Source organism: Teleopsis dalmanni, chromosome 1, assembly GCF_002237135.1.
Source record: "Teleopsis dalmanni isolate 2A chromosome 1, ASM223713v2, whole genome shotgun sequence".
Lineage (NCBI taxonomy): Eukaryota > Metazoa > Arthropoda > Insecta > Diptera > Diopsidae > Teleopsis > Teleopsis dalmanni.
Genome location: NC_051846.1, coordinates 61,110,704 through 61,128,171, shown reverse-complemented (window position 1 = coordinate 61,128,171; position 17,468 = coordinate 61,110,704). Strand labels below are relative to the sequence as shown.

Sequence of the window (17,468 nt, the reverse complement as noted above, 5' to 3'; positions counted from 1 at the left end):
TTAACCAAGTGAACTGATTTAGACAAATAGATGTATTTGTGCCATTCTTGATATAAAACTTTTCACAATGTACGTATATGAATGATGTATATATATAATCTACGATATACAAAACAGGTCACTTGTCATTAATCTAAAATTAAATTGGTTATAATAATAGAAACATTTTGTATATAATGGTTTCATTGATATGGAAAATATATTCATTCAAAAATAAAATTGGTTTCAAATATTATTAAATATATTTGAACAAATATACTAATTTTTGATTTGATAAGTTCTATAGCAACAATGAAATAAGAAGACTACTATTTCTAATCTAACTCTTTTTCGATAGAATATTGTTTACATTTTTGTTTACTAAAAATTATATATGAATAATCAAATTTCTTGTCTTATCAGTAATGAAATGCACTGAAATAATTTGCATACATTAAACTTCAATATTTTTTATTGTGTAGGTCAATTTTATATTATTTTCTGAAATGTCCAGTAAATAACTTACTCATCCTGCCACAGTACGAATACTCCACAAATCTTTCTTTGTTACGTACAAAATAAATAAATTTCAGTTTTTTATTAAATGCATTTATTTTAAAATATTGATAACATATATATTATATTATTTATATATTATGTACAATCATAAGACTCTTATATTAGAAATACTGTCTGGGGCAGTCTTCATAAAATTCTTTATTAAATAAGTAAAAAATATTAAATTAAAACTAAGTATGTACAAAGCATATTATATGCATGATTGATAACATATTATATTTTAGAAATTTGATCTTATTTATTTAGAACATAAATAGATTTAGTTTTTTCAATATTTATATATGCTAACATTCATAAATTATTAAATTATATATGTATTTAAATCGTAAGTTTAATGAGTAATAATTTGAAAAATATTTACAATAATATTACCTATTTGATTTACTACCCTTTTTATTTTTAGTTTATTTTTTTCAATTAATTTTTAACTTTTATTCTTATTTTTTACTTAAATTTAATTTGTTTTTAATTAAATTAAATTTTTTTTTAATTAATTTTATTTTTTTTTCCATTAATTTTAATTTTTTTTTTCAATTAATTTTAATTTTTTTTTCAATTAATTTTAATTTTTTTCTTTTTAATTAATTCTATTTTTTTTTAAATTAATTTTAATTTTTTTTTAATTAATTGAAATTTTTTTTCAACTAATTAAAATATTTTTTTTCAATTTTAATTAATGTTAATTTTTTGTATTTTTAAAACATTTTTAAAAATTAATTGGTTAGTTAACCATTTTGTGCGTAATTAACCCACTGTGTCCTCACCAAAAACAGATCTTTAGTGAGCTCGAAAGAATTTGCTTTGTACTTAGCTTCCCTTAAATAATTTTACTCACAGAATCATAGAAAAAATATGATCAATGTATATACCATACATAAAATAGACGCATGCATATTCTTATAAATTTAAAAGTTAGTTGTCACTTCAGATGGCACCAATGTACGTTTTTGTCAAACCAGTAGAACATTGGGTTCTTGACTTTTTGAATAAAAAAAGTGATGATGACCAAACAAATATATCTGAGTGGAGTTTAATATAGTCTATTGTTGATTGAATAAATACGCCATATCGTAATATTATTTACATTATAAAACATTTAGTTTATATTAATTGTTGGGGAAAAATCAAATGTTTATACATGCATATATTAACAATTAAAATATTACAAGAACCTAGAGTTCCAGGATCCAAAATTCATTATATGTATTCATAATATAATAATTATAATTTACAATAATATTAAATAGTATATTAATATATACTACAATATATATATTTATATATGTACAATATTTACAATTAGACTTACTCATACATAAACCTTTTTTTGAACATTGACTTCAGAATTGTCAAAAGCCTTACAACATAATGGATAATACTATTATATACATATTATTCTTCTCACATGTGTAAAACAATAAAGTATATTAAAACATTCATTTGAATCCATGTTTGCTCTTCTGTCAAATCAAATTTCAGAAAAATTTTGTTAAATTTCTGATTTTCGCGTGCTGAGAGGTATTAAACCTCTAATAATAGTGTATTATCTTTATATACTCTTAAATCTCTAATCCAGTAGATAAAAAAAGTTATTTCTTACTGTACAGTAGTGGATTCAGTAACAATTAACTGATGCGTTGTCTCAGTGTCAGCCCCGTCGCAAGAATCACCATGATCATGATCATCAGCACCTAATATAATACAAAACGTTATTATTCGAAAATTATTATACGAAATTATTATAAAAATGAAATAAAATATATACATGATATAACATAATTAAAATAAATTTTTATTTTAATAAATTTTTATTTTAATTATGTTATTTTGTCATGCCATATATATATTTTATTTTATTTTTATTATTATTATAATTATTTATTAAAATATTTATTAATTTACTTTATTATAGAAATAAAAAATATGTACTTATGCAATTAAAATAAAAATTTATTTTAACATACCTAGTTGTTGTAAGCCAAACATAACACCAAATCCAATGAGTAACATTAAATATGACAATAACCCAGCATGTTCCTTCGAGAGAATTTCGAAGAACACCACATACAAGAGAGTTCCACAGGCAAGACCATTTAATATAGCTGCAGTCATATTTGTCGAAGTCATATCATCTGTATTAGTAATTGCTATGCCAATACCAATACCGATTGGACTAACAATCGCAAAAGTAAATAAGTAAACAATTACTAATCCACGACGTGTACGTGCTACGATCAATTCAACGCCCACACAAAACGCCAAGACCAATTTGTGAGCTGCGACAGCGCCAAACATAAACCATACCGAACTTGCTGTACCGGCAAGGCCAATAGCCATACCTTCAAAGAGTTCATGCAATGACAAAGCCATTACAATAAACAAACCTCGCAGTGAGGAGGTAACGGCATCCCCTTCACTATTCACTACTGGCATATGGGAATGTGAATGCGAGTTCTGTTGATGTTTATGGTTATGTTCCACAGCATGTTCAGTATTATTGCTTTCCACATTGTTGTTGTTTCGCTCCGGAACGCTGTTGCCGTTCTCCAACTTTACATTGTCCGTTTCAGTGACACTAATAGTAGCAACGCTTGTTTCATTTTCCGCCAGCTCAAATTTCTTCGGGTTTTTGGGTTTAAATAACACGCTATTACGGAAACTATGTCCACGTTCAAAAGCGGCACCAGCACCGTCATCCTCCTCCAACAATGGTTTATGATTGTGTAGAAAAGTATGCACCAATTCATCGATGAAGAACATTAGAAAGAATCCAGCACACATAAGCATTTCTGGTAAACCAAAAGTCAACTCAGGCAGATAGCCACAATGTTGCAAGTCATGTACATCCTCCTGTACATCTGGCAGCACATGCAAAAAAGTCGTACAGATCAGTACCCCACCGCCAAAATATAATAGACACTTCACCACAGTGGCGGAACGTGCGTCAGTATTATTTTCGGTCCATTTGAAGTAACGATTCAATAAGAACGGTATTCCACTGCAAATCACTGTTGCAATGAACATTATAACAATGGTAATAACTTTTGCAATGAGTAGCGCCTTATCGCCCTCATTGCTGTTATCTCGAGCAATGGAGCTATGTAGTGGCAAAGTAGAAGCTGTTGTTGTTGTCGTCAATTCATAGTGTAAACTCTGATTAAAGGTGTTTCGTAGTAAATTCACTACATTATCTATTTGTTCTGTTGTGTTCATTTTAAGTACTGTAATTATCAACAGAAAAAATTGCTCAATTAACCGAAATGTTCTAATGATATATAAAGTGATTTATAGATCTGCCTTACTACGATAGTGAAACATATAATTATTCGTATAATAAATATTGTATACTTATATATGCACAATGTAAAAATATTTATGATATTTAAACTAATGTAATAATTTAAATTTATTTATATGCTTCAAAACACTTTAACATACTTAAACAATATGGCATATTTCAAGATAAAATAAATGAAAATTAAATGATGAAAACTAATTTACTTAATCTGCATCAAAAATTATATATTTTTTTATTTAAAACGCCGACTAAAGTTTAAAAATATACTTTACATAATTAAGATACAATCCAACGATAGTTCACAAAAAATCGAAGAGAAAGAAACAGAAATGTGTTAGTCTCATAATATCAAAAAGTATATTTAAAGAACAAGAACTATAACCATAACAAAATCAATAATGTGCAAGGTTTAAAGCGTTATTAATACCATACCACTATATAATCCCAATGCAAAAATGACGTACATAGGACGTAGTGGTGCTTTGAAGAGCTAGAACAAATACGAAACCAATAATATATTTTAATTTATAGGGATTAAAGCGTTATTGCTATATATATACATTCTAATACATATATAGAGAAAAGAGCAGCGCAAGATAGGAAGATAGTGGTGCTTAAAAAGAACATTTAAAGGGAGATCAGATCAAATGAAAGAAGAAGATTACTACTATTCACAAACGTAATAAAATTCCCAAATATTATAAGACAAATCAATTTATTTTTTCGTGCTAATGATTAATATTTTATAACATTCAAGCTTTAATAAAATTTAATATTATTTTTTGAATCTACTAGTTACATCTCTGACCTATTTTACTCTAGCAAGTGATCTATGCTTTTAACTGGGTTCCAACAATTTATCGCACTTGCCTTATATCGGAAGCAATAAACTTAAATAACACAAAACTTATGTCTCCATGGATGGAAGACGTTGTCTAAAAAAGTTCGATTGCAAAGTCAAAGGATGAGTTATAAAAACATATTTTTTTAGTAAAACTCGTGCTCACTGTCATATAAAATTTTTATTTTTAAATACATAAATATATATTTGTATATAGAATAATTTAAATATATCTAACTCATCGCCAGGAGTATTAATATAGAACCTCGAATTGTTCCTGTTTCAAACAAGGTATAGAAATTTGTTAAATTTTACTTCGATTTCATCAAACATGATCCATCTTTTAGCTAGTCTTGAGCTAATTATCTCGACTCTAATTGTTATGTTTCACATTTTATTGTAGGATTTCTTAGCAATATTTTGTTTAGATCTCCTAATCTTCGCAGAGCTTTTTGGTATTTACTGCAGTATTTATTTGAAACTCATCTTAGTTATTATAAAGCCGTATATAAAATGTTTCATCAGTAAATGTTTGTAAAATTAAGAGTCCCAATAATAATAGTATTTAAAAGACAGTTCTTTGATTTTCTAAAGTAACTTATAAAGGCATTACATGCACTTATAAGCGTTTTGATTTTTTCAAATTCTGAAGAACACCACGCAGAGTTTTCAACTATCTATATCATTAGTGTCGATACTTTCCATGTAACAAACGATCTCCATTGATATGAGATGACAAATCATCTACTTGTCATTCTTCTTTACAGGTAACATCTTAGTTTTGTTGATGTTTATTTGTAATTGACAACCATATTCATACATATTATATTCTTTGGTAGTACAGACTGTTTGTTATTTTAAATAACCTTTTTTTCTCAAATATACGATATTATCTGAAAGTCCCTCACAAATATTTATGTACTATTTTAAATATTCGTAATACTTCTACAAAAAAATAGTATTGAAATTTAACATTTTAAACTAACTATAGTTAACTGATTTAATTATTTTACAACTGATTTAGGTATGATTTCGTTCTCATATAATACAATAATTAAATAAGTTAGTGAAATTTCACAGAAAATTAATAACACTATAAGTTAGAAAATACAAGTCAAGTACTGCTTTAGATCAGTTGGCTAATGAACACCGACTTTGAGCTTTGAATTTGGCAGGGTACAAGTTCAACCCTTGGTACCTGTAGTATCAAAAAAATTATTTACAAATAATTAAATATAAGAAATAATTTCAAAAAGACCATGGATGATAGGTATATGGTCTAATCCATATAATTTTATAATTCTTAATTCGATTAATTAAATTTTGTTGTTGGAATTCACTACTGTTCATAAAATTTCTCTTTTCAAAAAAAAGAAAAAGCTTATATTGTAATAGCTTTTTTGTCATAACTGACGTTAAAAATCAAATTTAATATAAATATAAATATTGAAATAATTAAATAAATTTGTATATATGCTGGGATGTGAATTATTTCAGTGTCAGATTTTAGGAACGTTCAAAATTTTGATTTGTAAACAAAATAATTCAAATCTTTTTATTGATATATAATATAAATATTTGGTTTAGTTCATTCTATGGAATGTGTAAAAGCAGTTGAATGACCAATTCTTCTACTTAAAAGAAGAGGCTACCGCTATTAAATCAGACTGTCAGACTACAGAATATAGTAATAAGAAAAATGAATACATTTTCTATTATTGGTCAACAAAAATATAGAATTGGTTGTAGAAATAAGTTATCTTTTTAACTGTTTTATTTATTTTTTTTTTATATTTTATTTACTTATAAATAAAAACATAGAATTGGCTAAAGAACTTAGTTATCTCTTTTGTTTGTTTCTTTTTTAATTTGTATTTTTTGATAAATAAAAATATTTAATTAACGCACTTTTAACAAATAATTTTAAATTATTTGATTTCATTTTTTGATAAATAAATATATATTTGTATATCTTGTATTCTTCTAACTTTTTCTTTTTATTTTTTCTATCATAAAAAATCTATCACCTATAAACCAAATATGATAAAACAAATATATGTATTATATTACAATAAAATAAGATTTATCTTACATTCTGTGAAAAATATTTCTGAGAAACCTACCAAAAAATGTGGCAGTATTAAAGGCAGATGATAATGATGTGGTTAAGACCTCATATAAAATTGTCAAACTACTTTTAACTTATACACATTTATATAGATTTGTAAAAATACTTAATCAGAAAGACCGCAAAACACGAATCGAATCGTTTGTTTTTTTATTATCTTGAAGATTAATTTAAAATAAATTTTTAATTATTATTTAAAATATATAAAATCAGTACAGATTCTCGGAAACAATGATCAATATATCCGTAAAAAAATAATGGGCTCATAGAGTTAACCACAAAATCATACATACTAATAAACAAAATATTTATAAAATTTGATATTCGCTGATAAAAGTACAGATTCGGTGAAGTAGTTTATTAACCACATAAAGCAAAAAAATTTTTTTTATTTTCCACTTCACCTACCTTCAGATACTTTATGGGATTTTTTTTCGAAAATCACTTAACTTCATTATTTAATTAAATGGGAAAATTTCTCTTATAAAAGGGAATATACAAACTGTATTTGATGAACCATTAAACTAAATATAAAAAAAGTATCATCCATCAAAGTGAATTGGGATTTTTTTAACTTAAAGATGCAAAAAATTAACAAATGGTTGTACCGTGTTAAGAAGTCAACATAGATATCTTCAAATATTATTATTTAAAATTCATGAATACTAATTGAATAGTTTTTACAAATGATAAATGAAATTCTATTATACAGTATATATGTATATAAGATACAAGTTTCAAAACAAATTCTCTTACTGTTAAGCTATCATCTTTTATTTTTAGATGACAAGTTTTACATTTCTAGTGGCAACAAAAATCTAAAAGTAACTGATCTGCCTACAATTATCTATGATCGATCACAATTACTGATGTCATAAGTGTAGTTTAATATTTTCTTATATTATTTTTAAATATTTTTATATTTTTCACCTTTTAAATGATATAATCTTAGCTAAATTCATTCATAAAACTATTTAGCTTATGTCATATTTTTGTTTTTTGTTTATAATATTTTTACCGGCAAAAAGTTGTTTATTATTAAATTTTATAAAATAAAATCCAAAATAAAAAAAACATATTCACCATTCATAACAATAAAATCGGAATTTAATATAATAATTATGTATCTTTTATTAGCCGCTACTTCTTTTTATTCCCAACGCCGGTAAAGATTAATCACAATTTAAACAATAAATGTTAAAAAGTTATTAATTAAACAATGACTAATTACTGCTTGTAATTTTTGCAATCTTGGCATATTATTTGTTTTAAATATGTACCCGTAAAATATGTAAGACAGAAATGCTTTTTAAAAATATGTCAGTTTATTCATTATATTTTTTTATAAAATTTTTTATATTTACATTTAAATTGAAGCCATGGAAATACTGCAATGCACAGAAAGATATTATTTACATATTAAAAATACATGTATAACAATCAAGATGTTCAAATAATATATTTACAAATCTCAAAAATTGCCTTCACAAAATCAGATTTATACACAAATATTGACTCATATATCACATAATTATTTTTTTTTAAAGTGCAGGTGTATTATCTGCAGTCAACATCAGTACCTCTTAAAATGCATCAAAAATATAATAATATTAAAAAAAAAATGCATAAAATTATTTTAAAATCAAATTATTTAACTGCTCGATTAATAAAATATTAAAGTATAACGAAAATACGAAACAAAAATGTCAATACAAAAATGTTAAATTCAAAAGTTACATATTATATATACCTTCTCCTCAAAAAGTATCCGGATTTTGTTGTTTGTTAACTATTCCCTAAATAATAGACCTTTTTCAAAAATTTTTTGTTATGTTGGTACACCCTTTCTTGAAATATGGTACAATTGACAGAAGGCCATGTCAATTAGTTTGTTTACAGCAGCTGTTCATGTGAGACTACCTCAAGTGCATTAAGCGATTTTTACTATGGAAAATTCTTTTTCTATAGTGTTTTGACCAAACACGGTACCACTGTCATCGCTCAGGCACCATATTCGCCAGATCTGGATCCGTGCGACTTTTTCCTGTTTCCAAAACTCAAATTGCCCCTTCGTGGTAAGCGTTTTAAATCGATTGAATCGGTAAAAGAGAATACGCTGAAGGAACTAAAAGCCATACCTTCACGGGCCTACGAATAGTGTATGGAAGATTGGGCTAAGCGTTGGCATATGTGTATCGCTTCAGAAGGAGCATATTTTGAAGGAGATAAAATAAATTTGGAATAAAATTTAAATTTGTGTGTTTTATTTACAAAATCCGAGTATTTTTTGAGCAGAAGTTAAGCCCTTAAAGAAACTTGTTAACAATATTATCAGAGATCTTTAATTTAAAATTCAAACTAATCCAATGGCAATGTAAAAGTACTGGTTCATATTATAAGACGAACTTAACAGTAAAATGGTGAGACAAAATATTTTGGTCAACTTCAAATGGTTTATATAACTTAAAAAACATATAAATATAAACATGATATATGCAAAATATTAATATTGTTATGCATCCTGGTTTTTCTAGCAAATGGATATAGGCAAAAATCCATCCATTTTACTTTCTTAATAGATATAGGCAAATGAAAACATATGGGCCGGTCACCCCAACTACAAGATGAATGTAATTAAAAGATAATTAACACCCACTCACTGCCTAATTACAATGATAAAGACGTAGTCGTACGTTTACTTCAGATAATATTGTGCTTTTTAAGCACTTCTGGTTTTATGTCAAGAATTGGCCCAATCCTTTCCCTCATTTTCCATACCAAGCTCTTAAGCTAATTCAATATTTATCGTGTGATCCAATATGTATTCTGCAGTTATAAATACATTCTGTATGTTGACCTTATTAAAACTATTCTATAACATATATTTTAAAGCAATCTTAAATATAAATATTAGCTACTATCATTGAGCGAATTGCTTATGGCATCAGTATTTACTAATTTTCTTAGTAGAAGTCACAAGTTCGTTAGTTAGTAAAGATAGAGAAATATTGGAGATAGTAAAACAAATATACTTTGAAGTACTTTGATCATATCTTAGGCACTGAAAGAAATATGGTCTGCTTACGTTGATTATAAATGACCAAATTAAAGGAAAACGGTGCCTGGTACATGAGAGATGTCGTGGCTTTACAATCTACAACAATAGTTTAATGAAAATACAAAATCGACAAAACAAGCATCTTATCAACATTGAAAGCGGATTATATATTTAGAAGAAGAAAAAAAATTTTCTAATGATGGCAAATATATAAAAATAAACTTTCTAAAGTGCCTGAACTGCTCGACGATATTCGAATAACATTTAAAGCATAAAATAATTCTATATACTTCTGGAAATCATCTCATATTTTAGCTTTGAATATATTTTTAATGTGTCCTTTTAAATAATTTAATTAATTTTTTTAATTATTTTTTACTATATTTTTTGAGTTCTATTAAAGAACGAACCTCTCCAAAACAATAGTTGCTTAAATATTCTCTAAAAAATATTAAATACGTTTAAAAGCAAACTAGAGAAAAAAAAATCAAAAACGTTTTAAAGAATCAGTGTTTTTAGTCCAATAAAATATACTGAAGAATCACAATTTTATGTTTAAATTTTTAATATTTTTATTTACTCACAAAAGCCTTAAATACTATAAAAAAATAATCAGAAACAATGAGCTTATTTTTTTTAATCAATTAATTACGTTTTTAATCAGTTCACGAAAGATAAACCGTTTTCGTTTATTTTTATTACATCTTCTAAAAAATATTGGTCAATTTTTGTTCCAAAATAAAAGAGATTAAATTAATCAATTACAGATATTCTAGGTTAGTAGTTACACTGCTGCTATTGTGTATAAAACAATTTCAATTACAGTCCTTAAATAAAATAGATTATTAAAGTAACTTATCAGTTAAACAAAAAAAATTTAAAAGTGGGGTTCTAGTGTGTGCAGTAATAAAAGTAATTACTAAATGAGTCCCCAGTAGATAACTAGCCGTGCTAATTTTGCTGGCAGCATTCCGTTAATATAGAAAACTTTGGTTGGACATAGATAAGCACTATAATTACCCCATCAAGCATATCATATAAATTTGATAGGTACTTAAGAGGGAATTAAGTTAAATACTAAGTATTTTTAATTTACTTGCTCAACTCATGGGAACTTATTGGGAATGATAAGCATTTTAAAATTTAATATTAAAAGTAAACCTATGACGTTATAATCTCTTTAAATTTCTAATATTAAAATATTATATATCAAATAAGTTTTATTTATAATGTATATTTGTTACTAAATACAGAAATTAATCATAAACGAAAAATGAAAGCACTGCTGTTGAGCTATATAGGTATACTTAAAAGTATTGGAGTACGTTTTTCTTATAGTTGATAATAAATCTAATGTTATCAAAATTCGTTTATACATTATATATAATAAATTCATTAACATTGTTAATATTTATTTATAAAATATGGTAAAATAACTACATCTTTATACAAATAAAGAACACAGTTTAAGATTCCTCTACCCAAATGAATTTTAAGTAACAACCTAAGAACTAACGTCCTTGGTGTATACATATATGAAGTGTATATCTTGAGAGTTAAGTAGATACAGATGACCAAAATTTAGAAACTTTCGAGTTAAAACTAAAGTTTACGTAGTCTTCAATCTAAATTGAAAATTTGAGAATGAGAGCAAGAGAGAAGCTCGACCACACTTCGGTCACAGTGACTAGGCTTTCTCGAGGTATTTATTTTTTAATTGTATTTTAAGATTACTTAAGAAATATGCTTATATTTATTCATTTGATTATAAAGTATAATACTTGCTTCACATCATTTTTGTAGCAACTGAACTTACTTAACGATTACGTTAAAAGAAAATAACCAATTTACAATAACAATGATGTTGTTTTGTGTACTACATAAGTTTACATAAAATTGATTTTAGTAGGTAAAGCAAAATAAAAAAAATTTGATTAATATGAATTATTGAAAATTGAAATTTTTAAATTAAATAAAAATTTCTAACTTAATAATTTATGTGAAGGTTATATCAAACAAAAAGTAAATCAACTTGATAAGAAGAACATTTTCAACGTCAGATTTAATTAATTTAGTAACTGACATTGTGGATTATTTTTCACTCAACACTTATTTTGAAGATATTAGTTATTCAAAATTTTGCGGTATACTGTGTTTGAGAAACGTTACTAATTTTTCATTTTTATATATAAAAATTTTTTTTTTTCATTTTCAATATATACACGATGTAAGCATGTATATATATGCAGGACTATACCGTGTAACTTTGCAGGAGAGCAGTGATATTCGTCGAAGAAATTAAAAAAATTAATAAGGAGTGTGGTAATTGATTCTACACTGACATAAAAAAATCGTATAGGAGTGTGGAAGAGTAGTTTATTTCCGATATTAAATGCTTGTACCGCACTTAAGTGTTAAAGAAAATACTACAATAAAGCGACTATCAGTCAAAGAATCTTTAATTCAAATGAGGTTTACGTAAAAATAATAACTTTCCTTATAGTAATAATAGTATACATAAATTTGTCAAAAGAAAGAGTACGCTTAATGTCGGAGTACTGAACCACAAATACATGGATGCCTAGAGTTGACATTTGAAAGAGTTACTACAGAAAGGTACCTGTGTAAGTGCTTTGTTGTAGAGTTCGCAAGGACACTTGCTTCTTTTCATAAGGTTCGTAATGTCAGTTAGTAAGAACACTCAAAATTAATTATTTTAATATCACTAAAATTGATAGAGAATAGCTTAACTTCCGTTCTGTATTTGGATGACTCCATTATTCTGAATACAATGAAAACTAAAACCTATTTGTTGTGTACCTTATGAACCAGTAGCAGTGTGTTAAAGTCTAGTTAGTTTTTTTAATGGATTGATGACAAAACTGTACAAGTTAATTATTTCGTTTCAAAATATGACAATAAACTTGACAAAATCTTAATTCACTTTTATAATAATTAAAATAATGTTAGTTTAGTTTTTGGTATTAAAAAAAACATAGATCTTGAACAAAATTTAAGTGAAACATTTTAATATGTGCTGAAATGCCTCAAAATGATCAAAATTCCTTTACAAGAAATACAAATATTGTTATTTTACTTTTAATAAATATTTAAAATTCAAACGAAAAATGTTAACAGGTTTCTATGTCTCAGATAGATCAGTAATACCATAAAAGAATATAAATACAGGTATATAATTTAAATGTTTTAATTACTTTTAACTGTAATTTAATGAGTTTACCATAAATTAAGTATTAACCTATTTTTATTCAATTTTATTTTTAAAATAATTCTTTGTGTGCTTTTTATGATAAATGAAACTTTCTTAATGAAAGTTCTTTATTCTATAGACACCCTTCTCCACCGAATAACAATTTAACCCGTTTCCTTCAGGAGAAAGAAACAAAAGTTGGTAGGACACTATTCGCTAAAGTGAACTTCACTTTATAGACTTTCGTTTTAAAAAATTGGATTATTCTTTTATTTTAAAATATCAGATTGATTTTAATAACTTTTAATTAAGAATTATTTTATTATTTAGTATTATTATTTATTCCCGAACCCATGCACTTAATACGAGTAAGCAATAAAAATGTTGGGCAAATAATTAATTTTATTGATTCACTTAAAGTTTATAAAACAAATAATAAAAACACAGAAAAAAAATAATTTAGTTCAGAAAAGAACTTCAAGAATAAATCTCAATCCACGATTAAATTATAAGATTTATTTCATTTATAAAAATATTTATATATGTAAATTAATTTATTTTAATTTAATTTAGTTTTATAATATAATTTCAAATTTATATTTTAATATTTTATATATTTTTTTAATATTTAAAGAATCCAATATTTATTTTATTTAATTTCGTGTTGTTTATTTTAATCATTTTATTTTTTTTTAATTAGAAATTTTTTAAATAACTTATATATTTAATCATTTTTTATTTACGTCTAGCGTTGAAGATATTTATTTTCAATGAATATTCTATATATACATATGTATTAATTGAGTCGACACAAAAATGTAGATAAAACACAAAATTTATTTAAATACAAAATATTGATAAAACATGACACTTTTATTTTTAATTTAAATATTTTTATTTGGTTTGTTTATTATTTTTTTGAACATAAAAACACAAAGTTTTTAACAAAAAAAATCTTTATAGACGAATAAAAGCATATTCATAAAACAAAACTTAATTGCGGTTGGACGTGCCTTAAAATTCTCAACTGAAAACACTTAAAAAACTTTTATTTTCTAAATCTACTATTATTAATTGGAATTAATTTGAAGATAACATTTAAAAAATTTACATACTTCAATACGACTTTCACCGAATGCCAACTCGCTCACTTCTGAGCTGTTAACTGATTGCATCGCCATTTTTATATGCACAGCAACCCAAGCACTTCAGCGAAGAGTTTATAATCTCACACGACGAACCTGACATTTTTATCTACGAATTTTAAAAAAAAACATCAATAACAGCAACAACAGCAATAACAACAACAAGTATAACAAGAAAATAACAAGAACAAAGTCAATATGTAAAAATAATACTTAGAGAGTTATAAGCCTAAAAATTTGTTAACTAATATATGTACATATTTTATTACTACACACACCTGTGTAAAGCTTAAATGATTATTGTTTAAAATGAAGGCAAAGATTAGAAAACAACAACTTTATATGGAATGTATTTTTCAGGTTGATAACTCTGACGCAAGACGGCATTAATAGCAATAGTTTTATATAGTTATAATGCTACAATTTTGTATTCTTTAGATGTATATGTACTTATAATATTTATTGTTGCTATGCTCGCCTACTTAAAATTTTAGGCAGACAAAGACTAATAACAACTTGAAATTGTTTTAATAAAAACGAGGAGATAACAAAAATAAAAAATAACTTTGCACCGAAATTTTAATTTTTCAGGTTGATAACTTGAACATTGAAATCAATATAAAAATGCGCAATAAATAACTGCCCGTCTTGTCGAATATATAGATGCGCTTCTTTTTTAAATTTATAAAAAAAAAATTTTTTTTATTTTCAGCATACGAAAAAATTTTTATCTATTTTTGAATTTCATGAATGTTCCTCAAACATTAATATTAAATATTTTTCAATATATAACTTTTTTAATTTTATACTATATATGTTATGTTAGTTTTATAAGAATGAAGCATATTCATAATATTAAACAATACGTACTTTTTTTTTTGTAATTAATGAAGTGATTTCATTTTAGAAATTAAGTGTTCATTCTTGAATTTCTTATAGGAGTGTGATATATATTATATATAATTATATATACGGTAAAATTTCATATATAACACAGTCATACTGTCTCATTTAGGTGGTTTTGCTCATTATAAGAATTATTTACAGCACAAAAATCTTTCATAAAAATGAGCTCATTATCAATAAATCAGCTCATTTGAGGAGAAAAATATCAAATGCAGCACTTAAAAATAAATTTCCCATAAGGAAAATAACCAATTAAATGAAATATGTATTATATGTTTTCTATGTAAAATGTGAACAAATAACATCTAAGCTGTAAACAAAGACACTGAAGATGTGCTATGATATATGACTGATTTAATATATCAATTACATATAATTTTTTTGTGTGATATATTGTTGAATAAAGTTTATAAAAGTTCTATCAGTTGCATAAATAAGCTCATTATAATGTGAACGTTCAGTCATTAATATAAATAAGCAAGTGCCAAAATGAGATAGTGTGAATGTACTAATAACCCCCGGTTTATATTGCATATTCATTCCTACGAAACTGGGTACAAATTAAATTGGCATGAAATTAACCCATATTTACAGTACAAGACAGAAATGGGTTCTACTAATAATAAGTCAAAATAAAAAAAAAATTTATTTATATATATCTTAAAATTTATTATATTATATACATATATTATACAATATATCTCAAAATATATTGCATTAATAATTTTTTATGAATTTGTAATTCATAAAGATATGCACAGTCCATACATAAGCTAGTGTATTATTTCTTGAAACATCTATATCGTTAGTCAAAAAATCCCAATTAATTATATAGAAAAGAAGTTGTTTCAATTCATTTATATTGGAAAAACAAAAAAGAAAAAGAAAAATCCTCTTTTGCGAAATCAATTCATAATATATATTCTAAGATAAAATGAAATTAAATGTTTTCAAATGAAATGTTTTCAAATGTCTTTAAAAAAAATGAAATGATCAGACAAAGCCAAAGCAGACAAAAACACAACATAAACTTCTTTCTATAGATTTGTTACCCTTATTCTTTTTCTCTCCAAGGTATTTTAAATAATATTTCTAACAAAGTTGGAGTCATTCCCTAGTGAACATAATTTTATCTCTTCTCTCCAATTTTAGTTTAGAGAAAATTACGAAATCATCTAGCAAGAAAATCGATTATCAAAACAAATATAATTTGGGTTTGAGCGTAGGGACTACTATTTTTCAGTGTCCAGTCTCTTAAAAAACGTTGCTAGGCGTTAACTTTTGATAGATTATAATGGACTTATTCATAAAATCTGTGTGTCACATATTAATTTTCTTTCGTCAATGCTGTGCAGCAAATCTCTATGTTAGAAAAAGGTTTTAAATATCTTGATAATCACTTTTAGGAGAAAAATATATAACCCAATGTCGTAACAAAATCAATGAACAGAAATACCGAGATGTTACATCCATCCTTAATAGAGTACTTCAATTACACTAAATAATCTACACTTAATAATACATGATGCATATATGGTATAGTCCCCATTTTAATGGACTCTTCAAATAGAATATTAACATGGCGTAAGTACATGGGAACAAAAAGATGTCTACTCAAACGATGTGATATTAAACTGCTCTAGCTCTTCAACAACCGATCCTTATTATGACAAGAGTAGAATATATATCTCTAATACAACGGCATCATTTAACTATTTCAATCATTTGTTCTTCTACTATAAAGCTTAAATTAAAGGTTAGTTATGTTATCTATATAGTTGTCTTATATAGATAGTTACATAGTTAACTATATAAGTTTTAATTTCTTTTAATCCTTATTATGACAAGAGTAGAATATATATCTCTAATACAACGGCATCATTTAACTATTTTAATCATTTTTTCTTCTACTATAAAGCTTAAATTAAAGGTTAGTCATGTTATCTATATAGTTGTCTTATATAGATAGTTACATAGTTAACTATATAAGTTTTAATTTCTTTTAATCCTTATTGTGACAAGAGTAGAATATATATCTCTAATACAACGGCATCATTTAACTATTTTAATCATATGTTCTTCTACTATAAAGCTTAAATTAAAGGTTAGTTATGTTATCTACCTATATAGTTATCTTATATAGATAGTTACATAGTTAACTATACAAGTTTGAATTTCTTTTAAATTTTTTGGAAATTTTAATTTATAAAAATTCAATGTTTTGTGTATGAATTTTTAAAACTATTATCTCATTTGAAAATATTATTATGAGACTTTAATATTTATTATTCAAATATTATTTTAAACTTAAATTTGTTGAGCA

At 25.1% G+C, this 17,468-nt stretch overlaps 1 protein-coding gene across 1 annotated transcript; it reads right to left on the bottom strand.

The window, feature by feature from the left end:
- Positions 1–1,866: 1,866 nt before the first annotated feature.
- Positions 1,867–14,365, bottom strand: LOC119673129 (zinc transporter ZIP1-like). Its single transcript, XM_038084363.1, has 3 exons — positions 14,210–14,365; positions 2,523–3,779; positions 1,867–2,249 (listed from the first exon to the last, which is right to left on the bottom strand). Exons 2-3 carry the CDS (start codon positions 3,769–3,771, stop codon positions 2,155–2,157), a joined length of 1,344 nt encoding a protein of 447 aa, XP_037940291.1. The 5' UTR covers positions 3,772–3,779; positions 14,210–14,365; the 3' UTR covers positions 1,867–2,154.
- Between the last annotated feature and the right edge of the window lie 3,103 nt (positions 14,366–17,468).